A 27,905-nucleotide genomic window follows, 5' to 3' on the forward strand; every position below is an offset into this window, starting at 1 on the left:
CCAAAAACTACAAATGATCTGGGTTAACCACATCTAAGTAACTACTGCTTCTTGTTGTTGGACTTCCTATGACTGTTTATTTCTGTCCATCTCCTGCCTAAAACTTAGAAAACACCTTGAAGTGCCTGCAGTAGTTAAACTGTTGTCTTTGACGATTCCTTGTGGCATATGACTCACTCCTGATTTTCTAGCATTAACGATGTCACTGATGTGAGATATTCAGCTTCTGTAATGTTTTCTTCCTATATTCCAAAAATATAAGATACAAAGCTACTGCTAACAATGTTCTTCATCAGAACTTGCCCATTTAACTAACACCAGTGTAGACTCAAAGATACATGTTTCAATTTCCACTCCACTTCAAGCTTTCTGAACTCATTTATTCTCTGACATCCTATTTAATCTAGGAAATGACTGTAGGGAGCGTTGACCATGTCCTAGCACTCAGCAGGTGCAAGACAGGGAAACTAACCTGGAAGAGGGTGCCTTCCCATCACAGAATGCACAGTATAACTACACACACACACACACACACACACACACACACACACACACACACACACACACACACACACACACACACACACACGCACACGCACACACACACACACACACACACACACACACACACACGCACACACACACACACACACGCACACACACACACGCACACGCACATGCACACGCACACACAACACACACGCATAAATGGCATGCACAACTATAGAAAATTTGGGGGGGTCACTGATTCACCTTGGGATATGGGAAGAAAACTATGCACCTGATGAAAACCCATATGGCCCTAAAGTAAATGTGCAGACTGCACACAGAAGGCACGCCAGTTAAGAATGAAACTGGAAAATCAAGTACTGCGAAGCAGTAACATTAATCGCTACACCACACTGACTCAAACATTATGTACTGTTATTAGTTACATAAAGTTCTGATATTCTTTGTATGCAATGGCTATACATAGTCTGAAAACTTAGCGAATGATTAGAGTAACATCCTACACATATTGTTTTTTTTTTTTTTTTAAATGAAACATTTTCTGCTCCACAGTCTTCTTGCAATAGTAGAAGCTAACATCTCATCTCCTGGAGTGCTACTATGACATGAAATGCATATATAACAGTTCTGAACCTTTTATCCTTTCTGAACTGATAATCCATGTGACTTCTTTCCTGTTACACATTGAATTTTGCAAGTACTTTGGTACTACGCATTATCTTGTCAGGTTTAAACATTAAATCTTGGATACAATTTATTTCCTCCTTTAATCAGGACTGATTTTTTTTCTTTATCGATGATTTTTAATCCTGCCAGTTTGTCATTGTGACTTCTTTCTGAAGAGGAATTTCAAAATCAGAGACAGTTGAGCTCTGAAATGTGTAACTTTGATACTACCTTGCTCTTCTTCTAGAAAATCTTTATGCTTCTTTGCCAAACGTATGCAGTTTGTTTTGTTATATATCACTCTTTACCTGAACCGTAATTTACTTTAAGGTAATATATCGCCACATGAAGCAATGTTCTGTGCAATATCTTTGGTGTCTTGTACTAAAACTTTTTGATATGTTTTGCAGATGTTTATAGTTTGTATCTACATTTATCTTTTATCAGAAACACTTTGTGAAACTTCTTAGATCCATATACTTTCATAAACAGCTAACTAGGGTTAAAGCAACTATAGGTGTAGAGCATAGCTGTGCAGTGTTTCTGAGAACCAAGTCAAGTTAATTTCACTCCCACCTTCCCCTTGTAAGATAGAGCACTATCTGGTCCAGTGAGTTATCACTGATGAAAGCTAGAAGGGATTATGTATATAATTTGCCAGTCATGTAGGTCAGTATAAAAGGGTTATTGAAATCACCAAGAATAACAGTGTTTGGTTCTATATTATGGGACTCAGAGTTGTTTTGATATGCCTCATTGTTAGAGGGTGTCATAAAAGGGGTTCTGTAGTTTGTCAAAATATTATAGGTAGTCTTACTGATAGTTAATAGGTCATGGATGAGTTACAGGTCATTATCTAGCCATAGAAGTCCAAATTTGATAGCCTTGCAGGGAATATGGATACAATACCAATTGTAGGACAGGGATGCCCTTAGAGATGGATCTAAATGAGCGGTAGGCATTGCAGCCTGGCAATGATAGCGTGTTATCAGTGCATTGGAACTATATTTCATTGATGATGCAGATGTTGATATTTTCTAGGAATAGAAAGGATTTTAAGTGAGTAACTTTTTCTTGCATTTTCTAATACTGGAGCAGCACTATAGTTAAGCTGATCAGGTTTGGATTGCCCAGGCTGGTAGGTAGAGCAAACTGACTTCGCCTAAAAAGGCACAGTGGGGTGGAGAAAGCTTTTACCAGTAAAGGAAAGTCCAAGAGGATTGATACAGGTATCATAAGACATGATTGTTGTCCATTTAAGGTTAAAAGACCTGGCACATAAACCTCTCAAGGCCATGCAGACAAATATGCTGGAGCTTGCCACACTAGCATCAGCTATGGGTAAGATATTGAGTGAAACCTCCCTTCATTTACAATGATGCCTAACTGGTTAAGCTGCAGGTGTCATTCCAGGGAGATCCAGCATGCATCACCCTGGAGAAGATGACTTGCTTTGCAACATCTCTAATTCAGGTACTTCCACATACTGGCCAGTGCCTTTGCTACCTCCATTGTGCCTTTTTTTTTCTGCAGAGATCATCTGATGAACATCCCACCTTGACAAATACCAGAGTACTCAAACTAGTCAATGTCAAGGGGTCTCTACTCAACACCAGGAGTCTTACAAGAAAGTGCTTGACAGTGAGGCAGTCCAGTATCTGTAAAGCATCCATGCATGCTTTACTACTGAGACATGGTTCAAATCCGAGAGCACCCCTTGTGTGCTTGGGTATTAGGCATACCACACCGTCATACTGACTATTTACTGTGTCAGAGTTTCTGAGTTCATTAGGGATAATATCCCATTAAATCTGTTACCCACAGATACCCCCCATGAGGTTACTGAACTTCAGCTCACCTTAGGGTAATCAATGCCCATCTCATAGTTTCCTATCAGTCACCCTCCATGGCTCTAGAAGATGATCACCATAAATTCCTAGCATTCACTGAGGCAATCCCTATAAGCAAGAACTCTTTTAATTCTTGGTGGCTTCCACTACCCTTTCATTGACTGGAGCACCTGCACTTCTAACATTGGGTATGCTCAGCAATTCTGGAATTCAGTAAACAAAAATGTCATGGATCAGATTGATCTCAAACCCATTGGGAGGGGTACTTACAAATGTTCTCCCTGTCTTCCTTCATTATTAAAGTCTGATCATAAGCTAGTTACCTTTACTTGTAGAATTTCCACTCTCTGAGTAATCAAACCACCTCTGTTTGAGACTGCAGAAACGTAAACCTCATACAACTGCATGAAGTCTCTGCATTTACCCATGTCAGTTCCATGGTTGAACTTTATTATACAGACAACTACACTAATGTTGTTTTTGCCTATTTAGGTAAGTGCATTGACTAGGCAGTCCCTTCCAAAACCAAATACAGAAGTCAATTTGGCTGATGTGAACAAACTCTAATAGAAGGAAAGCACTCCTTAACCTGCCTTGTAGGGTTAGAACCCCACAGCATCAGAAATGTGTAAACAGCCTCAATAAGAAAGAGCAACTGTAATGACCAGCAAATATCACATGAACAACAACTAGCAACTGAAGCAAAGGATAACTACAAGTCTTCGGTTACACCACAAAACTAAGAAATAACTTTCAATACTGCTCCAATTTTTTCCATAATGGTGAGTCCCATTCAAGCCCAAAAGAAATTACAAATACACTGGTTAGCAAGTATGCAACACATTTCTCCCCTGAAACTACTTTCCCCTCTCAAATTATCCCTGGTCACTCTGCCCTCCCCGTTATCACTATGGAAAGCATTAAGTACTTTCAAAGACCAAGAACACTTACTCCACAGGCATACCAAGTTGTCTAATAAACAGTGTTAATTATGTACTCACTAATCTCCCTGCTCAGTCTGTTTAACCTAAGCCTTGCAGCAGGTTATGTCCCTGAATCTTGGTGCACCTCTGTAGTAATGACCCACTATAAGGGCAGATCCCATCACAAACTATGGGAACTATAGACACATCAGCCTTATGAGTGCTGTCTGTAAAGGCATGTAGTGAAACATCACTCAGAAGCATAGCTAGGACAGGGTGGAGGAGCCACCTTGGACATAAGCTGTAGGTGTGTGTGTGTGTGGGGGGGGGCTTGATAAGCAGATGTTAACTGGGTGGTACTGTGGTCCAGGATTTACAAATGAATGCCATAACTGCATTTGTGCTCAATGCTGAAGAGCTTCAGAGCTGTGTTTTTTTTTCATCCTCAACTTAGAGAGGGTGGTGCCAGATCAGGGAGCTGTACAGAGTGCCACAATGGTGGGGAGGTTGGCATAATGTTTAAGGTGTTTACCTTGCAGACACAAGGTCCAGGGTTTGATTTTCACATGGGGTAATTGACTAGGCTTAAAATGGCAGTTAATCTAGTACTAATCTATAAACCTATGAACATAAAGCTATGTCTTTGCAATCACTGACCTCATAAGTCATTATACCATAATGGGATAAATAAAATACACAACCAAGTAAGTAAATAAATACATACATAAATAAAAACCTGACTAAGCTCAACCTCTACAATTTGGCTTTGCAAAGGACAGTCCCTTCCTACTGAATCTTGTCAGTTTCTTTGAGAAGATCACTCAGTCTGCCTAACTCAGCCTGCCCAAGGCCTTTGATACAATACCACATGATGGAATTGTTTATAAACTGAAGGCCTTAAACATAACTCCCCACATAATAACATTGATAGTCTATTAGCTAACAGATAGAACTCACATCATCCAAGTGGGTGAGGCCTCCTCAGTTAGAGTGAAGCTGACCATCAGTGTTCCCCAGGAATCTGTACTTGGTACCTTCCTGTTTGGCCTCTATTTTTTTACCTCCAAACGGATAACAGTGATCTCTGGTTAACAAAGTTTGCTGATGACTGCAAAATGGGTGTGGTTGTCAAATCCACTTTGGTTGCATATACCCTTCAAAAAGAACGAACTAAAGTCAGTTCCTGGTGCTTAGAAAAAGGACTCAAACTAAATGGGTTGGGAGGGTGGTCTAATGGTTAAGGTGTTTGCCTTACAAACACAAGGTGCAAGGTTTGAGTCTCACAAGAGATAATTGGCTAGGCTTAAAATGGCTCGCAAGGGCAGTTAGCTTAGTACTAATCTACGAACCTATGAACCTATGCCAAGAAATGTAGCATCATCCTTTTCAGGACAGCAGGCAATATGGCAGGCATCAGCAGCAGGCTGGCCAGAGGGCATGTTAGTGGCAGTAAAATGCAGTGCACAATGGGCAGTATCTTCACAACTGGAGTGTGTAGACCACTACCCCCTTCACAGTGTCTAGGGAACATTACCTAAAACGCATACTGGAGCATAAATGTGACTACAGTAACCTCAGGATTTACTCCATGCTGTAACACACTTCTACATGTTGTAGTTACATAAGTATATACTCTACACTGAGCACAACACTCATTACTTCTTCTGCCTCCATGCATTTGGTTATTAAAGCTGTGAGCATGGCAGTATGTGCTTCTCTTTGCCCAAAGGGAATTTGCAAACAACCATATTTCTCTGCAGCTGACTGTCACTTCAGCCATGTGTTCCCAGTCAAATGTACCACAGGGAAATGTCTCACTGCCTAGGTGCCTGAACCCCCTTTGACCATTACATGATTAATGTAGTGAAAAAATCCTTCTATCTTTTGCAACTAATTATAAAAGGCATCTCTTCTAAAACCAAGGAAGTCACTGTTCCCCTACATTCTACCTTAGAAAGATCTATTACAGAATATAACACATCCTTCAGCATATATCTGACTTGGCACATTAAAATGCTTGAAAAATACATAGATTTCTAACAAAAATGATTGTTCATCTCAAGAAACCTCAGCTACTAAGACAGGGTAGAGTCCTTGTCCTTATAGTCATTGTCATACAGGCAGCTGAGGGTAACCAGTGCCTAGCGTACCCTGCCATTAAGATTCAGGATATTCTCAACTGTCTTTTCCTCAACAAATCAAACTGTGCAGCCAGTAGTCGAACCAGCAATCTCATCGTTTATGAAGGAATAAATAAAATGATGTAGAGAGATAGGTATATCAGCCAACACTTTCCCTTTTCCAGGAACAAACCTCACCTGCATGTCAAGCAATGTGAGTCCGTGTCATCCCTTCAAACATAGCTAGATGGGTGCCCTCAGATTTGTTCCTGGACTTAAGAAGTTTAACTCTCATAGGTAAATACTAGGCTATCAGTCTGCAGACTATTACAAGCCTAGCCAGTAACCAGAGGTCAGAATCAGACCCTGCACCTTGTATCTGTAATATAAAGACCTCAACCATTACGCCAACTACCACCACTGTGCTTTTTTTGCTATCCTCTGATCCTTTACAAAGCAGCTAGTCTGTCAATAGTCTCCTTATCGGCTGACATCTATTGGACCCCATTTGAATGATACCAAAAACTAAGCACTTTATTAAAGTAAATTATTTTTTATTTATATTCTGGGATCATTCTTGGTGAAGGTAGGATGTTGAGTTCATATGAACACACTGAGAGTCCTACCATGTGTCTCTCCATAAAATTCAAGACTGCGTGTCTCAAGTCATTTATACCTGCATGTACAACAACCATGTCATACATGCACTTGGAGTAAAGAAATTTGAGTCTTCAACTAGTAAGTCTCTTGTATCCTACCACTCAAAAGTCAGCTCACTGTCATGTTTTCCTTGCTCTGTCTAGTGATTGGTATGCCTGTGTGTCTCATTGTGGAGTCACCCATGGCTAGAACATTACCATGTGAAATTGTTGTCCAGAAGGACTTAAAGGCTTAGGGGCACCAACTCGGTAAGTCTACATACCAGTGTTTGTGGTGGCTGGTGTTATAAGCAGGGGTAGTGGAGAGTCTATGTGCTGTTGAGGGAATAGTATGTCAGGTTTGTGCCTCAGAGGCTCTTGAGGCTTGGAGAGAGATTTCTTAAATACTTCTAGATAGACAGATTTATTTTTTTGTTAAGTGGAAGGATTATGTGGGACCAGTATGGTTGCTGACAACCTTGTGGGTACTAACAGTATGTCTTGAAGAGAGGCTAGTGTCCAGCTTAGTAGATATCTATTATCTCACAAATCTAGAATGAGTGTGAGACAGACGTAAGTGGACACCAGTGAGAAGGAGGCAGTCTGTACACTGTGTCTGGGTGCACAAGTGCTAATACGTTGCCACTGAATGGTGTAAGGGCAGAGTGTAGTCACATGGTTACTTGGAAATAATATATAGAACATAGAGGGGCAGAGAGATTAGCTGGAGGTTAATTTGTTGTAGGCACCAAACAGAAGGTACAATTATTGGCAGCAGAGAGATTCAGGATTTATTTGTGGTAACAGCCACATGGATTGTCAATTATTATCCTACGTATTCAAAAGAAAAAGTAGTAGCAAAAAGATCTGTAGTTAGCTTGGAGTACCAAGCAGAGGGATTTTCAATGCTTGTCCTACCTGGTCAGAAAATGGAGCACAATAGGAGTTTTCTAGGGTACACACTTGGTACAGTAAACATCACCAAAAGAGTAAATAACATAAATAAGGTTGCTTGAGGTGTTAAATAAAACAGCAACAACTCCTTCCTTGTATTAAAGGCACTGGTATGAAGTTATATCTAGTACAGTGTACAAATCAGAGTCAGAGAGGGACAAAATGGCCACAGCCAGAGCTCATTTCTAATGGCCTGCACCTATGCAGTGCCCTGCTGTCCATCGCTGCATGATGCACAGCTCTGCATGGCCAAGCTAAATGGAGCACAAAAGCACACAGATCTGTGTAGTAGTACACAGAGATATGCAGACTGCAGCAAAGGTTGATCTGCTAACCACTAGCATCTCTGCACTTCAGTTTTGCCCAGGAAACAGTCAGGTTTGTTTCTCTCACAAAGCAACTCAGTTTTGCAACAGAAGAAGCAGTTAAACACGTATTATCATCATCTCCTGCAGTTAAATATATAGCAATAGTAAATTAATACAATTAAATGAATTAATTACCAACTTCCTTTCTCTCGCCAAGCATCTTAGCTCTGTTGCAGAACAAGTGGTTAAATACGGAGAAGCACATCGTACACCACTAACATAAGAGCAACTGTAAATAAATAAAATTAAATTAAGTCACTTCTCTGGTGGCCATGGGATCATCAATTTAGTAAACTCCAGTAGCAAACAGTCACAGCTGGAGACCTGTTGTGCATCTCTGACTAACTCGTCCAACTGGAGCACAGAGATGCACAGGTCACAGCAATTTAAGCAATTTAAACATTAAGGCAGGCTAATCAGCCAATCCATAGCACTTCTCCTGGTAGGCTCCATTTAAGATTTTGATCTCCTTCTACTCAGCCAGTTTTTTATCCATGCTACAACCATAGGACCCACTATAATTCTGTCAAATTTGTTTACGATCCTGCTGTAATCTGGACAGCCATGTCCTCAGCCACCCCCCCCCCAATTCAGCATCATGGCTACCCAATCAAAGAACCCTACTGGAATTGTTTTCATCACAGAGCAGAAGCAAAACAAATGTGACTCAAATTTTGTAGTTCTGTGCACATTAGCTTCCAAACCTTTGCAAAGTTCAAACATTCAGAACTATTAGTGTTTTCTTAGCCATCAGATTTCTTAATTGCCATTTATTAAGATTTGATTTGACAAAGTAAAATAGAAAGCTTTAAAGACAAAGATATGTATAATCACTAAAAAAGGAAACGCACTGGGCATGAGACCATAGTTTTACATTGATGCATTTCTGCTTAACTACTGATTTACTTATGTAATGCTGCTGGCTGTTGAATCACCCAACAATGTAAACATATAAGAGTGAGGTTGTTAAAATATGAGGTAAAAAAGTTTTCCCACTATCCTACAAAGTTCAGTGACCCAGAATTGATATATGTAGAGATTCGGGAATGGTTTACTATTATTATGTCATCTTGCAGGTGGTCGAATCCACCTGCGTGATGCCCTACATCCAGAATGACAGACTGTTGAACACCGACATTGCTGACTGCCCTACCTTGCCCCCTTCTGGACCCATGACAATGCTTGTTCCTGGGTCCAGAGCAGTAGGGAGTTTCAGTGTTCAGTATTTGTATCAGGTATGCCAGAATTCAGCGTCCTGACTTTTGCAGAAGTGTGTCGACCATATTCCTACTTGACAGACTGTGAATTGCCTCAATGACAATGAACCTATGATAATGTATAGTATGCAGAACAGCTTGACCCACTGCAAAATGTTTTTAGAGGGTTTTTTTTTTGTTTTTTTTGCTTTGCTGAGTCAAGAGTTTGTGTGCTGACCTAAAGCTATGGATCCTTACATCACAGAAGAAAATATAAATCCTCATGTGTCTATCAGGCACTCAGCAATATGAATTCATTCTCTAGAACACATTTCCAAACTATGTTATCATTGAATTCAAATGGGAGCATAATATTATACTTTAAAATGTTCCACACTTATTCTGCTGTAATAATTCTATGCCATTCAAAGAAAAATTATACAGCACTTGATACAATTATACAACAATTGGTACAATTATACAACACTTGGTACATTTATACAACACTCAGTACAATTATACAACACCTGATACAATTATACAACACTTGGTACATTGCTACAATACCTGGTACAATTATACAACACCTGGTAAAATTATACAACACTTGGAACATTTATACAACACTTGGTACAATTATACAACACCTGGTACATTTATACAGCACTTGCTACAATTATATAACACTTGGTACATTTATACAACACCTGGTACAATTATACAACACCTGGTACAATTATACAATACGTGGTACAATTATACAACACTTGGTACATTTATACAACACTTGGTACAATTATACAACACTTGGTACATTTATACAACATTTGGTACAATTATACAACACTTGGTATGTTTATACAATATCTGGTACAATTATACAACACCTGGTAAAAAATATACAACACCTGGTACATTTATACAACACTTGGTACAATTATACAACACCTGGTACAATTATGCAACATTTGGTATGATTAAAACAACACTTGGTACATTTATGCAACACCTGGTACATTTATACAACACTTGCTACAATTATATAACACTTGGTACAATTATACAACACTTGGTACATTTATACAACACCTGGTACAATTATACAACACCTGGTACAATCATACAATACTTGGTACATTTATACAACACCTGGTACAATTATACAACACTTGGTACATTTATACAACACTTGGTACAATTATACAACACTTGGTACATTTATACAACATTTGGTACAATTATACAACACCTGGTATATTTATACAATATCTGGTACAATTATACAACACCCGGTAAAAAATATACAACACTTGGTACATTTATACAACACTTGGTACAATTATACAACACCTGGTACAATTATGCAACACTTGGTATGATTAAACAGCACTTGGTACATTTATGCAACACCTGGTACATTTATACAACACTTGCTACAATTATATAACACTTGGTACAATTATACAACACTTGGTACATTTATACAATACCTGGTACAATTATACAACACCTGGTAAAATTATACAACACCTAGCATTATTTTATTTATTTTTTTTTTTAATTTTATTTTACATTTGTTGACCGGGCTAGTCTAGCTGGATAAATGTCCATTTTCAGTAGAGGCCCAGGGAGAAAAGCTCCAGTATTTATTACAAGGTTTATAAAGAAGTAGCAAAACAAATATTATTGTAAGGTGTTTTTTTGTTTTTTTTTTTGTTTTTTGTTTTTTTTTGTGTGAGCAAATACTACATAATACAATGTATAGACTGAAATCATACATAGTAATTACAATGAAATTTAACATAAAGAATTGATAAAAATGCATTGAGGTGTGAAGGGAAAGGTATTAGAGATATAGGGAGAGAAGAAAAGAGAAGAAAGAGAAAGAATTAAGAAAATAAGAAAGACGAGAGAGGGTTAGTCTGGGTTAGTACAAGAGCATAGCCAGTGTTTATTGAGATACAGTTTTAGATTCCTTTTAAACAGTGGGAGTGAAGTGAGAGATGGAATCTCAGAGGGTAGTATTGGAGAACAAGCAATCTCCTGCTAAATTGTTAGTTTTAGTAGTATGGATCGTTTGTTTGAAGAGCGTAGGTGTTTCAGGTTATTGTAAGGGGCAATGAGACTGGAAAGTATTGGGGTTTTGCTAGGTTGGTAAAGGGTCTTGTGCACTATTGTAAGCTGTTGGAGTTCGAGGTGGTTGGGAAGTTCTAGCCATCCTAGTTGTTTTAGGTTCAGGCAGTGATGGGTTCTGAAAGTAGATCCTGTAGCAATTTATACAACACTTGCTACAATTATACAGCAGTCAGTACTTTTATACAGTATTTGGTACATAACCCCAAACTTCAGACTTCCGGGATTCTGACTGAGGGGTTCATTAAAATGCTTAGCTAGAGGGCTTCACAACAACAAAAACGTACAAATGCCCCTGATGTTACAGTAAGCACCAAAGTATCCTGTGAATAGTTCCCCCATTATGGAATGTAAATGTAAAACAAGAACACAGTAGCAGTTTGCCAGCCCTGATGTTCTATAATAAAAGCATATAATAAGTTGCCTATCACTAATCTGCACTTGTCTGTCTTATGAGATGTATTTACACGTACAACAACCCACACACAGAAAGATTTTTCAGTGTCCATTAACACCGTCTCTCTTTGTCAAAAAACTAAAGTGAAATAAAACAAGAATGAACCATTTAGAGTCTGGGAGCAGGTCACTATTTTTTTTTAATTTAAAATAAGTCGCACATAGATTTTCAATCAGTTAAAGCTTCAGCTGATAGAAACCAAGTCAGCTGAAGAATCAACCACATGCATAAAATGGTAGCTAGACTAATAGATAAATAGATAGAAAGAAAGACATACAGATAGTTGCAGGTGTAAGACTAATAGACAGATAGAAAGAAAGGCAGACAGATAATTGCATGGGTAAGTCCCCCACACCCAATTATGTATGTAAATACTAACTAAACAGTCACACAACAACAGAGGAAAATTAAAAGTGCAAAAAAATGTGACTCACTGTTAATGTGGTTGTCATTCCCCTCACTCATCCGAGGCAGGGCTAGCCACTCAGCGGTGTAATCCTTGACTGGAGATGATTGTCACTGCTGAAGTGACAACCCGACCCCATGTGCAAAATGGAAAAGGGTTTTTTTTACATCTTGCACTTAAGACATTTAAATACCTCCATTCTACACCCCCCCCCCAAACATACTACTCCTTCTGTCATGGCTTTTCCAGCAAGTGTGATGATTTTACCCTGCACAACCGACAGTTCTGTTATATCTTACTCATCTGAACTACTTTAATTACTTTAATTTACTGGCTCCTGATCCATCCATTCTCCCATTTTTTTATCTCATGGTGTAATTTCATTTTGATTTAAGACTTTATACACTTATCAGAACTAGAATACTGGGTCTGTTCTGATTTCATTTAGCTTTTATTTAATTCTTTGGAGAAGCCTTTTTATAGCTGTTTGTGACCCTGTATCTACAGCTTTAGAGTGATATCTAAAGATACATTTTTGGGAGATGCAGACCTCAGATCCATTTATAAAATAATAAACCCATACCATAAGAACATTCTAGACATGGGGTCATTTTTACAATTGTAGTCATAAACCCATGTACCTTGCTTTTTATTGACCATATTGTGGTCTATCTCCACACTTTTATGTACTATTTATTTGTAGGAACAAACATGTTTATCACACTACTGACATTCAACTATATCAATAACCAGGATTGTGAAGCTGCATTCTGATTGGGTCACCTGACATTTTGGTGATACCTTATTGGCTGCAAATACTGAGAAGCCGTTGGTGAAATAGTGAACAATAAAACATAGTTAAATGGGATATTTATCTGTCATCCAGAATACTTAGATAAAATTATGTTGTAAAGTTCTTTTACTAACTGAAAAATAATATCCTGTCTGAAGAAATCCTTGTGTTTAGGACGAAAGTGCTTACATATTCACAAGTCCCATACCCTTTAATGATGTTAACACTGCCAAATTCTCCCATGTTTAAGGTCTCAAAAGCATCCCATGTTTTTATGATGAAAGAAACTTGATTTTATTTTGAATGCAAAAAGAAAAACCTATAGTCCACCCAACCCTTATAATACAGACCCACTTATTTTCACCTTTCTAGCCAGCCATAATTATCATGTGCATTTGCAACAGTATCTTGCTTCCAGGACCAGAAACATACCCTCAGTCTTATGGGAAGTCAACAATAAACTGTGATTAGTGCTTTATTTATTACATTATTTTATATGACATTTTCACCTAATGGCCCCAATGTTATTAGTTCATAATACCAAGTCCAAACTTTTTCAAACATTTCAGAGAACATAGGCGCGAAGGAAGTGATAACTTTGTGTTAAGTGTTGGGAACGAGTTATTAACTGACACCAAGGATAAAGCAAATGACTTAACTAGGAATTTAATGTGGGATATAATAAACCTTTAAAGCAAATACCAAAGGATAAAAAAGATACTGAAGTAACTAGCTCCAATATAGGTTCATAGGATGTTACTAGGCTTGCAATCCAGGGGGACCACTGGGGAGCTTAGAATTTCTGCTTCCTCCAAAGCACTGTCGGGTTATGTGACTTGCTCAGTATCCCACAGTAGGCAGACGAGGACACAGGAACTACAGCTCACAGCCGTAACACTCTGCACCAGCTGCCAGCCCATATATGTGCATACACACACACACACACACACACACACACACACACACACACACACACACACTCACACATATATATATATATATATATATATATATATATATATATATATATATATATATATATATTTATATAAAACATCTAAATCTCAAAGGCAAAACATTTTGCATTCAACACACCAAACTAAAATCCTAAAAATGAAAACATCATCCAGCCTATATGTTGAACATTGTAAAGACATTCGACATTTGAACTACCAGAAGCCAGTATGTCCTTTCATGTTTTAGCAGGGGGGCAAGCCTCCCTGCACCCCCACAACCCCTGCAAATTTTATATACCAACTCTGAGATTGTACTACAGTGAGGAAAGGGGTAAGTTCCCTCATCCTCAATGTCCCGCGATCTCCATTCACAATCCTGAACTCATAATAATGAATCAAGCTTTACGTTTGTTATTATGATGTTTCATTATTCCAGTTTGGCATTGAGGAACTTTGAAAACTGCCTTTTGCCCATACAACATTTGCAATTCAGCTTTCAAAATTTTGATTGTAAACCATATATATAGATATATATATATATATATATATATATATATATATATATATATATATATATATCACACACACACACACACACACACACACACACACACACACACACACACACACACACACACACACACACACACACACACACACACACACATACCTGTGTGCATGTTTATGTGTGTGTGGAAGGGGTTATTGAAGGAATAAAGAAAATTAAGAAAGACTCTGCAACAAGGACTAACAATTTAAAAGATTACTTCTTGAATAAGATAAGTACTTCTCTAACCCAAGTATTAACATGGCTTTTCCAGAAATTATTATCCACCCAATATGTTCTGAATCAGTGGAAATGTGCACATATAATCCTGCTACATAAGTAAGGCAGATCTGACTAATCTGATTACTTTATTAAAATATTATTTGTGTTAAAAATTCCAAATATAAATCCAGACTTAAAATGTTAAACCTATATTCAGTCCATTGCCAGTTATTTTGAGGAGAGTTCTTTGGCTATACTATTGTTTGCATTATGAATACATAGCAGCTATATTAGGTATCTTATTTGAAAGACATGGAAATCTGAAAGAAACAACAATATGCTGATGATTCTTAATTTAAAAAATAAGTCAAGTGGTATAGACTCTTTTTACTAAAGAGCTGGAAAACACTGGAATAAATTACATCAGAAAATAATACAATCAGAATATCTATCAATATTTCCAAAAAGTATAGGTGATTGGTTTAGAGACATAACCTTTTAGACCATTGCTTCATGTATGTTGGTTAGACATGATCTCTTATTAGGTCCCTTAGCAGATCCAAACATTTAAACATTGTAAGGCATGCAAATGATGCACAGTGTATACTGAAGACAGCTAGTTAGGTTCAAAGTTCCTGAAATAATACATGAACCATTTTGAATCAAGCAAAATAACTAAGTTTGTATTACAATGTACATCACAGATATTGCATTTTTATCTTTATTTATTTTTGTAATTATTCAGTTACCAAAATAAGGACAAAGCTTTACTGTCGAAGACCCATTCAGAGAGCTACAGTCTTATAGTTCTCAGTTGACTTTCTATAAGCTTAAATCAAAAGTTGTACAAATGCAATATAACTTTATAAAATGTTGCATTAGAAAGAAATTCTTATTTTTCAGAAGTATTTATTTTTATTTGATAATACTGTATAGTTAATATAGTGGAATCAATAATAATGATTTTATGGCAGAGATACTTCCTCCTCCTCTTGTAGCGAAATGTATTTGTGATCCAAAATTATAGTGCAGTGTTTATAACTGAAAGAATGTAGGACTTCCTGCAAAAAAGAAGGTACTAGATTCCAAAGTGCCAAATAAATTACTGCTACAAGCCATTCATTCATTCATTTATCCATTTAGTCATTTAGTCATTCTTTTATTTTCCAATTATCTGCTTAATCCCACTCAGAATCACAGGGCAGCCAAGCCTATACTGACATTCAGGTGGCACAAGACAAAGAAACATATCCCATACAGGATACCAGCCCATTGCAGGATGAGTGCACGTGCACATGCACACACACGCGCGTGCACACACACACACACACACACACACACACACACACACACACACACACACACACACACACACACACACATACACACACGTCCACTTTTTAATTTCAAAAGTCCACAATATCGAACTCAAAACCTAGAGACTATGGAATCACGAAATTAAAAAAAAAAAAGAAGAAGACATAAGAAACATGGTTTTGCAGGGGGGCAAGCCCTCCTGCATCCCCTACACCCTCTGCAACTTAAATATACTAAGTGCGAGACCGCACTACAATGAAAAGAATGGCAATGTTCCTGTTCCACACTGTATAGCAATCTCCATTACCGTTCTCTTCACTGTAGAGCAATCTCCATTACCGTTCTCTTCACTGTAGAGCAATCTCCATTACCGTTCTCTTCACTGTAGAGCAATCTCCATTACCATTCTCTTCACTGTAGAGCAATCTCCATTACCGTTCTCGTCACTGTAGCGCAATCTCGGAGTTAGTATATTTATGTTGCAGGGGGTGTGGGGGGTGCAGGGGGGCTTGCCCCCCTGCAAAACTACTTTTTTTATGTGTTCTTTTTTTTTTTTTTAAATTTCAAGATTCCACAATCTCAAGGTTTTGAGTTCAATATTTTGAATTTTGGGATTGTGGACTTTCGAAATTAAAAAGTGGACACACACACACACACACACACACACACACACACACACACACACACACACACACACACAATGCACATACACAACGTGCACACATAAAAGCAAATTGGGGAATAGGCAAATTGATCACCAGTTCAACTGCTGCATATATTTGGTATGAAGGAGAAAACAAGAACGCTCCATGAAATTTTATATGGCATAGGGTGGATGTGTAAACACTTCGCAGAAAGAAACACCCGGAGAAACCAGCACTATGAGGCAGGAACAATAATTTCTGTATCGCTATGCTGTCTGATGTTTCAGTTCAGCATCACAAAATAAGTTTTTCCCTGAATATTAATTTCTTCATAAACATCAGTGAACAATCTAAGTATATCCTTCCTGCAGTGGTTCAGGTAACAAATTCATCTTTCACATACTTTGTGTCGCACATTTAATTTGTTCTTCTTTCTACTACACTGGTGGTTGTGGCTTCCTGTTTCAAGAAGACTATTGTATTGCTTGTACCTGTATTCCAACACCTGTTTAGCCTGTTCCCATAGCAAATGTGAGAGTGTTCACATTTGTAGTCCATCCAATAATAGAACCAAGTCTGTAGACGTCAGCCCATTAATAGATTCATTAAATGATTCCCAGTGGGAGACAGTGAACAGTGCTTTTCGAATAAGGAAGACTATGAATTGCCAATCACTAAACAGAAATATCTGACATAGCCTTTCACAGTTATACTTCTTTGTGTGAAGACTGACAGCCCTAATGCATACAATCACTAAGAAGAAACTTCACAGACCAGCAATCATAAAATAAGAAGAAATATGTTGAAGATGGACAAATTATTTGTGTATGTTTATAAAAGATTTTGATACACCATCCCACAGAGAGGAAGAACATCTGCCTCCTTGATAAAGTCAAACTCCATCAAGACAGTTTTTGCAGAACTCAGCATTGGGATGTACTTACAGATTACATTCAATGGAAGTAGTCAGTGGAGGCAGAACTAAGGTTCTGACAGTTCTTGTTGAATGCTATGAGACTATATTCTGTACTTGCCTGAGGCATAACTTCCCTTCAGAATGTAACAATACAACAATACAAATAGACTACGGTGTGTGTGTGTGTGTGTGTGTGTGTGTGTGTGTGTGTGTGTGTGTGTGTGTGTGTGTGTGTGTGTGTGTGTGTGTGTGTGTGTGTGTGTGCACTTGTGTCTGCTGTGTGTGTGTGTGCACTTGTGTCTGCGTGCCTTTTTGAGAACAAGTTTCCTTCTCGCTGTACTTGTCCGACTGTATACTTTTCAGCACAGCAGCCATATAAATGCAGCTTGTGTTCTATTCCAGTAGGCATAGGTCATAGCTTGATAAATGTGCAAAGAAAGGTGTTTTCATACAACAAAGACATCCAGATGTTTTTCAGCATTCTGAGTTTGTTAATGCAACAAATTTTAAACAAGATTTCTAGATTACTACAGAACGTTATGTATCTCAGCCTATTTGGCCTTTGTTTAAGTCAGATGAACCAAATAATTTATTTAATATGTTTAACATAAAAGTATCACAAATTAAAATGATTTATAGGCACCATTTTCTGAAGCAAAACATGACAATTTATTTACTCATTTTGTGTGGTTACTGTAGTTTACCTCTCTCTTTTTCTCTCTCTCTCTCTCTTTCTTTCCTGTGTGTATTTTCTTTGTGCATTGGTATGTGGTTTCCCTTGCTATTGTTTAATCAAGGAGGGCGCATGCATGACCGTCCGAAAAGGCGAAAAAATGACGATAAGCATACAGGAACATATGGCTATTAACGTCTGCCCAGGGCCAATTCGGCCCATCAAACAGATCTCAGACTATTTTCCCCGTTTCACTCCAGAGCCTACCACAGACGGCAGTTATGGGACCAAGTTGCGATCACCAGGTGGTGGACAGTCTGACATTTCTCCCATTGACATCTCACCTACAGGACGCAGTGCCTTTGGAGCTGGGGCAGATCCGAATGCTGACTTAGACAGTTATGACTCAGATGATACAAGTAAGAAATCAATTTTCATTTAGATTGTACAAAAGCAAGGAGATGGGTTATAATAAATATGAATGTTAAAACCAAATGCAGTAAACATCTATGCAGGTATTGCAGGCTATGTACCATGTATGTATCATGCAATATGTTCATTCACCTACAGCACTATTTATTCAGTATGAATAGTTTTCTTTCATTAGTACTTTTTGTTAGTGGTAGATCTTTAATGCTCAGCCATATGCATTTATTTGAGAGTGTGATTGTTGTCATGGATTTTTTTTATACATTTGTTAACCAGACTAGCTGATTTTCAGATCTGACCTCTGAATACTATCTGGTCAAGTGACTTGCTCAGAGTTACACATGTGCAAATGGAGGTGGAATAAATCAACTATGCACCCCTGACTACAAGAAGAAGCTTGTTAACAGCTCAGAACCTTAATCTTCTGTCAGGCTGTCTTAATTTGTCCACGCAACTAACCTCAATCTAGCTAAAGCATTCTCTACCTTTCCGCTTGGGGTTGAAATCACAAATAAACTCAGGGATTACAAAGTAAACGAAACCATAACAACTTGGTCCACATGGTTTTACACAGTAGGACCCCTGTCTTCACTTTCATTATTCTCCAGTGAAATCTCTCAAGGCCCCGTATTGGGATCATTTCTTTTAGGCCTGTTTTATCAGACATCAAAATTGACATTGTTGGCTGGCTCACAAATACATAGATACCTGCAAGATTAAAAGAGCATTGTCCTTAAGCCTGCTCATACCACCTCTCTTCAAACTGTGCTCATAATGACAGAAGACTGGAGCAGTCGAGCTAACCATACCTTTAGTGTCAAAAATGCAGCATTCTGGTATTTGGAGTACCTGCCACTTATATATATTATTGATGGTTAACATGTAGAAATTGATGAAATAGTAAAATACTTCGGTGCCGTTGTAGATGATGACCTTTCATTTAATACCTATGCACAACACATAATGAGTTTTATGTTATTTTACTCTTTGATGACCAGGTAGAATAATGTGACCTCAAGACCCTTTTCAGCCACAACTTAGGTACAAAAGTGCAATCAAGTAGAGATGCAAACTAAAAAACAAGGATATAATAAGAAAAGCAACCTAGGTAGAAAAATCAACAGCAAAGATACAATGTTGACCACCTTATCCTCCACGGAGTAACGAGCTATGCCAGGGAAGTAAATTTCCCCCTTTTTACAGCTCTTATCAGATTCATTATAGAATATTGTGCCTGTTCTGTCACCTATTCAGTCACCATCTGCTTCATATAAAGAAGGTACAAAGATTCCTCACAGGGAAAACTGAAGGGCTTTGAGGCTTTTCGTAACAGTAGCTCTCTTTGTTCTATGTCTTACTGTATTCTTAGAGGAGACCTATATCTGATATACAGAACATTAAACGACCCCTTATTATATGAAGCCCTATGCCTAGAATCCGACTCCCCCCAGTGACCTAAACACAAGGCGGCATTCAACCTCAATAAAAATTAATTTGGGCCCTACTGTGAAATATGAAATATGATAGTTTCATATTTCAAAGACTTCCACACCTGTGGAGTAAACCATCCATCTCAATTAAACACAGCTCATTAGTTCATATCTTCAAGAACTGAAAATGTATGACTACTCACAAATTATAACATATAAGCAGTATGATGACCAATAGGGCTTGAGCTTTGTCACCAAACCTGTGATGATTACTGTAGCAGCAACATGCCTCCAATGTGAAAAATGCAGTATGTGAGCACTGACCATATTTGGTATCGAGGGATTTATTTATTTTATTTTATTTAATCCTTTCTTAAATTCTCAAATGATGTGATCCATAACTGATCTTTTTCAGCTATAACCCAAGATTAACTTATTGCAATGCAGTGAAGTAACCAGCTTGACTGAAATGTTTTAAGAAAGAGTGAATACCATGTTAAGAATAGGAAATGGAGAAAGAGAAGAACTAATAACAGATATTATAACAAGCAGAGATGCTGTGAGAAATGAACAGGTCATAGTCACTGATATGGTAACTGATAACTAAAAGAAGCTACAGAGGTACCACTTCATAAAGTAAGTTCAAAAATTAAGTTTCTGATACTGTTTTTTTTTTTTTTAACAGGACAATGTTTATTGCATCATAAGCTTGTTTAACAATTACATGCTGTGCAATCCTCATGCAAGGCACACCTCAAGACTGCACTAGGTTGTTTTTGCAGCCCATGCTTAGAAGAAAATCAGTACAAAAATTAACAACAATAACGCTCCATGTTCTCATCTTATTGTACCATATAGTTTAATGTTATACTAGTATCTATATGCTCATATAGACAAACCAAACATCCTTTTTTGCAAAGAAGCATCAGTTTTTAAACTATGTACAGGTTTTAGTAATACCAGAAATGCTTATGGTATTTCTGGATAGCTGTTTTCACTCCTTCATATGGAAAGCAGAGCCCTAAATTATATTAATATGTTATTGATTCCTTACCTGACGTTTTCTTCAGTATAAAGGTCCCATCTGTTCCATTTGCTAATTGCTTGCCCCTTATATTTATTCTCAGTTCTATGTCTTCTCTCATTCATTATTTGTAATAGCTCTGAAAACTTAAGGTCTGCTTTTATTTCTTATCTCCTCATTCCTGCTTTTTAGTTACTATTAACAGTACGAATAATAGAGTGTGGATATGCTTGGGTTGCTTCAGTTTACTTCAGCTTAATAAAAACATATCGCTACTGAAAATCATTACTTCAAGTCCATTAAATACTGTTGCAGTCATGGATACTTCCTAAATATGTTCTCATAGTTGCCCTTAGTTGAGTTCTTGCATATCCAGCATGTCCTCCCAGTTTATGACAACATTCTTATTTCTTTCTATTCTCACTGGCGTATAAAATATCTTTGCAAACATTTCAAAGTAAATATTCTGAATTTTCTTGATTTTTATTACATATCTAGGGACCAAGCACACTTGTCCCAAACTTTCCTTGTTGAAAGTTGCCCTAACTTATCAGCCCAATCCTGTCGCATTTTCATACTGTACTGATTCTTCAGTTCTGTCAAAGCCCTGTACCACTTACGTATAACTTTTTTCTGGTTGCATTTTATGAAATCACTTCTACTAAAAATTCAACTATAGCATGTTTTGTTTCAATACCCCTATTTCCTCAAGCTCGCTTTTACTTTAAAAGTTAATCCCAAATAAACTACACAAGTTTCTCTCTCTCTCTCTCTCTCTCTGTCTCTCTCACTCTCACGCTCACTCTCACTCTCTCTCACTCTCTCTTTCTCTCTCTCTCTCTCTCTCTCTCACTCTCTCTCTCTCTCTCTCTCTCTCTCTCTCTCTCTCTCTATCCTGCTATCTTGTTATACATTTGCAACTTGACTTGAGAAATGCTTGTCTTACGTCCGTCTCAGGTTATGTAATATACAATATTATATCATCTGCAAACAGGGCTTTTTTTCCTATCCCCTCAGTCATATCATGCCATATCAGATATTCTGATACCCTTGCCAGTCCTTCCAGATGCAAGGCAAATGTTACAGATGAAGTGGGCATCCCTGTTGGGTCCTTCTTGATAGTTTAAATGACCAAAAATATCCCCCCAACACATTTTAATGTACATTGAGAACCCTAGTATACCTTGAACACCATCTACAACCATTTTTAAGGACAACCAAATGACTGAAGTGATCTTATCATCAACTCTCAACTGACTGTTGACCGCCTCACTTTTTTTTTTTTGACTATCTGTAGCATCCTTTTGGATCATTAGAGTTCTGTTTGTTTTACCAAATGTTTGCTTTCCCTCAAAGAATCCACATTGATCTTGGTCTACTATTTCAGTAACCATCTGTTTTTCTAATCTTCTAGCCAGAATGGTTATAATCACTACAAACCCTGAACAATTCAAATCTCTACTCCATTCCCACCTCTCCCAAAACTGGAAATGTAATTGTCTACTTCCTACCTAAATCTACTAACGTCACCTATTCATGATTCTCTCTCTTGCCCCTCTTCATCCAACTCTTTCTTCAGCTCCCCACCCTCAGCTTCTTTAACAATTTTCTCCCTGTATAAACTCTATGTAAATACTGTATATATCTTCACATCCTTATTGCCTATAATGCCTCTTCATGCAACTGTATCTTTGACCACAAACGTAAAATGAATCTTTGTCTAATTGTTCTTTTTTTCCTCCACCTGGCATTTCTTCTCCTTTTACTTCTTTGCACCGCCTCTTCCCTACACATCTCTTCTGATTCACTTCTTTTGCATTTCAAATGTATGTGTATTTCATTTTTGCTTTTTTTTCTGTGCTAACTATACAAATGTATAAAATTTTATTTTTTACTTGCTTGTAAATTGTTTAATTGTGCAATTTGTTTGTAATATGGAGCTTTTCTCCCCGGGCCTTCACTGAAAATGGGCTTTCGGGCCCAGTGGACATCCCCGGTTATCAAACTGGAAATAAATAAATAAATAAATAAAAATACTGTATAGTCATGGTTCAGGATAAATATGGATCTATTTGATCATATGTCTGTTGGGTCCCATGCACCCCTCTTAAAATATAAGCATGAATACTGCCCAAAACCACAAAGGAGGTGTCTTCTCCATAGAGAATAGAATTAAAGAGGCCCTTCCATACCTTCATTATAGTATCACCTGCTCTTTTCCAGGTCTCTATGGGGATATCATCTGTACCAGATGTTTTCCCTGTCTTCTGACATGACATTACCGTTCTAATTTCAGCTTCCTGTATATTACTCACTAAATGGTACAGTCTTCCTCACTTATTTTGAGCAGCTCACTTTGTTATGGATACCTGGCCATGTCTTGTGTTCTAGTCTCCACCTATGCATTCTACATATACAAATTACTGTAGTATCTTACCATTATAATTACTGTAGTATCTTACCATTATAATTACTGTAGTATCTTACAATTATAATTACTGTAGTATCTTACCATTATTTCAACTATTTTATAGGGTTCTGTTTCACTCCTGCCATTGTCCTGATTTCTGATTTTAACAATTAGTCTTTCTACTTGTTGTTGCCTCAGTCTTTGTGGCAGTAATTTTGTACTCTTGGTATTTAAGTAAAAAAAAAAAGTGTCTCACTATCTTAGCCCTGAACTCATTTATTTGTTCTTTATGCTTAATCATGGATAATTTTGCTTCCTTTAAAAGTAATTCCCAGTTTTCTGTTTCTGATTCATCCCTTCTTGCTCTGTTCTATAAACCTTTCATCAGGTTTAGGGCTTCTAATTATTTTTTTAGATTCCTTTCCCATAGTTTACTATGTTTGAGTAAAATCAGGTTCTTTATGCCTAATGTGCACTTTCACAGTGGAGATGGAAGCAGTCATTTCTTGTATCCAAAGTGTTTTTCACTCCTTTTAGCTGCTTTTCTATCCAACCTAGAGTGAGTCCCATAATACAGAAACTGAATGGCAGAAAGAAAGGACTTACATATATTAAGACTAAGACTGCCATTTCTCGGAATATTCCCCTTTGTCCAAGTTATGGTTATCTTAGAGTTGGTATATATAAAGATATATATATATATATATATATATGTTTGGTGATTGTGGGCTGCTTACCCCCTACATGGGATGTGCAGTAGGGCTTGCCTCCCCCTCCAGCCAGAAGAAGTTTAAAGGAGAAGAGCAATTTAGCATTTTAGATTATATTGGGAAAAAATTCTGATAGGCAGAATAAATAAGTTTAAGTCGGATTTTCATTTCTCTGCAGAGTTTTATTGACAGAAAAAGCACATCTTCTTTTCCCAGTCTGAAGTAAAAAGTCGTTATGCAGATACAGTCTGTGTCTTCTATCTTCAGAAAAGTGCCCTTTTTCCCCAGTAGGAAACTGAATTCCTCCTTTCATAGAAATGTTTGGAATTTTAGTAATTTTGGAATTTTAACAAGATTGGTCTTGGCTGTGGTTTCACCACAGCTCTTGGACCATATAGTGTGTGCCTTCTCTACATAAATGTCCTTAATAGGGTTATTAGTGAACTTATTTAGACACATCACAATAAAGTCCTTACATTTATTGCCCTCTAGCAATTCAGGGATCAAGTGAAGTGAAGTTCTCCCTTTGCAATCTATTTTCTAGCTCCATGAACTTTTGCTCCCATTCCTCATTTCATGTTGTACTCAGTCATTTTCCCCCTGACTTCATTTCCTACACCCATTCCTCATTTCATGTTGTACTCAGTCATTTTCCCCCGACTTCATTTCCTACAGCCATTCCTCATTTCATGTTGTACTCAGTCATTTTCCCCCTGACTTCATTTCCTACAGCCATTCCTCATTTCATGTTGTACTCAGTCATTTTCCCCTTGACTTCATTTCCTACATCCATTTCATGTTGTACTCAGTCATTTTCCCCCTGACTTCATTTCCTACACCCATTCCTCATTTCATGTTATACTCAGTCATTTTCCCCCTGACTTCATTTCCTACACCCATTCCTCATTTCATGTTGTACTCAGTCATTTTCACCCTGACTTCATTTCCTACAGCCATTCCTCATTTCATGTTGTACTCAGTCATTTTCACCCTGACTTCATTTCCTACACCCATTCCTCATTTCATGTTGTACCCAGTCATTTTCACCCTGACTTCATTTCCTACACCCATTCCTCATTTCATGTTGTACTCAGTCATTTTCACCCTGACTTCATTTCCTACAGCCATTCCTCATTTCATGTTATACTCAGTCATTTTCACCCTGACTTCATTTCCTACACCCATTCCTCATTTCATGTTGTACTCAGTCATTTTCACCCTGACTTCATTTCCTACAGCCATTCCTCATTTCATGTTGTACTCAGTCATTTTCACCCTGACTTCATTTCCTACAGCCATTCCTCATTTCATGTTGTACTCAGTCATTTTCCCCCTGACTTCATTTCCTACAGCCATTCCTCATTTCATGTTGTACTCAGTCATTTTCACCCTGACTTCATTTCCTACACCCATTCCTCATTTCATGTTGTACTCAGTCATTTTCCCCCTGACTTCATTTCCTACACCCATTCCTCATTTCATGTTGTACTCAGTCATTTTCACCCTGACTTCATTTCCTACAGCCATTCCTCATTTCATGTTGTACTCAGTCATTTTCCCCCTGACTTCATTTCCTACAGCCATTCCTCATTTCATGTTGTACTCAGTCATTTTCACCCTGACTTAATTTCCTACAGCCATTCCTCATTTCATGTTATACTCAGGCTTTCATTTCACATAACTCATTGGACTGCCTAAAGAGGACTTTTTTCATATCCTAGATCCTTTTATTGTCTGTTGCCATGAAGTCCTGTAGTATAATACTAATTTTAAAACCTTTCTGTATGGCCCTGGTCTATTTTGTTTGTCCTAAGGTAGCCAGTATTAATTCCTGGAGGGCTGCCATATCAGTATGGGATTCCTGCTGAGCCATCTTGTTGCTTGGATCTTCTCTAGTTGTACTGCTCCTTTCCTGTCATGTCCTGCCCTGTCCTATCATGTCATTATTCACTAATTTTTTCTGGGGTTGTGTTCTAGACCTTATAGTTTTAGTAATACTGCATTTTTTTTGGTAACCTAATTCAATTTACCAGCCTTTTCTGGGTTTATTTTTCCAGATTGGAGCACTATGTTCTGTTACCTATACCAATACCCCCATACCAGAAGTTCCATTTCTGATCTTTATCTTATTTGGTGGGTGTGGGGAAACAATCTCAGCACTTAAAGAATACACTACAGAGATGCAGTCCTAGGCAGGAAGCAGCATACAGAAGGCTGCACATATACTCACTGACACATACACACACACACACACACACACACACACACACACACACACACACACACACACACACACACACACACACACACACACAGACTCTGCAAAGAATGTATTTTGGTCAGGAACTTCTTAAAAAATTGTTAAATTCAAATAAGTTGCTTTAAACCCCAAAGCAAATCAAAGTTATACTACTCAGCACACAGCAAAAGCTAAAATCTACCTTTACTGCCCTAGCCATTCTAGAATACCCCCCCCCCACACACACACACCATTCCGTAGAAACTTCCACTTCCTTTAAGTACCTATTGGCTCTAGCTAGACCAACATCAAAATTTCCAAAGACACATTCAAAAAAATTAAATCAAAAAGAGTTCACACCCCACTCTTCACTCAAGTCTGGATAATCTCCTACCTTCTCTCCAGAGGTGTAAGAGAAATCATAGAAAAAGGCATCCTAATGTCACAAGTAGAATATGTCCTCCACTAACTAATCATAGTCTTCAAAAAAAAAACCTTACCTTATTACAAACCACAGCTAATAGGATCTGTCACATCATCAGCATCATTGCCACTACAAGGAATATAATTATTCTGTCCTTAAAAGAGCCAAATGTCTCTCAATGCAGGATAGATGTAACATCTTTCTAAGAACCCCACTCCTTAGAGTGCTACATCAATATTCCTTCACATACCTTGCAAACAGAGTCACAATAAGAGAAAAGACATGCAGCCTCAGATCCCAGTCTTTCCCACTCCCATCCCTACATCATGTACTAACAAACAAACAATGTGACAATCCCAGCTTCTGAGTTGCTGGGACAAAACTGTAGTAAGCCATCCCCTCATCAATAAGATATTTGCCTACAATATATATATATATATATATATATATATATATATATATATATATATATATACATATATATATATATATATTTATATATATATATATATATTTATATGTGTGTGTGTATGAATATAGGTGAATATTTGTGTGTGTGTGTGTGTGTGTGTGTGTGTGTGTGTGTGTGTGTGTGTGTGTGTGTGTGTGTGAATTAAAAATCAGCCACATATTCATACAGGGCATGTACTATGTACTTCAGTAGTTATGAAATCATAGGAGGAAAGACAAAATATTTACAAATCAAAATAACTGATGTATTAATTACAAATGCATTCCCAGTCAAAGACTGTTTAATAGAGATTTTCTGAACTATAAAAAGGGCAGAGTTCAGCAGTTTTTGATACCAAAAAACACTGAGTCACCAACACTTACATACCTTTGGTGTCTGTGCAAGGAGGTGCTATTCTGAACAAAGACTTTGCCTTGGAATTTACCCTTTCATTATCAGTTGAATAGGTGGGTCTTTCTTTGAGAACTCTAGAATAATA

At 37.6% G+C, this 27,905-nt stretch overlaps 1 protein-coding gene across 2 annotated transcripts in view; it reads left to right on the forward strand.

The window, feature by feature from the left end:
• The window catches only part of DOC2A (double C2 domain alpha), a 1,042,537-nt gene that overhangs the window by 96,414 nt on the left and 918,218 nt on the right, over nucleotides 1–27,905 (forward strand). For both annotated transcript variants that reach the window (XM_044087933.1, XM_044087934.1), the window contains one exon: nucleotides 18,414–18,708. In XM_044087933.1, the coding sequence (XP_043943868.1) occupies nucleotides 18,414–18,708 (295 nt within the window). The remainder of the gene's footprint in view (nucleotides 1–18,413; nucleotides 18,709–27,905) is intronic.

The sequence above is a fragment of the Protopterus annectens genome, chromosome 11.part0, assembly GCF_019279795.1.
Source record: "Protopterus annectens isolate FY-2018-M chromosome 11.part0, PAN1.0, whole genome shotgun sequence".
Lineage (NCBI taxonomy): Eukaryota > Metazoa > Chordata > Ceratodontiformes > Protopteridae > Protopterus > Protopterus annectens.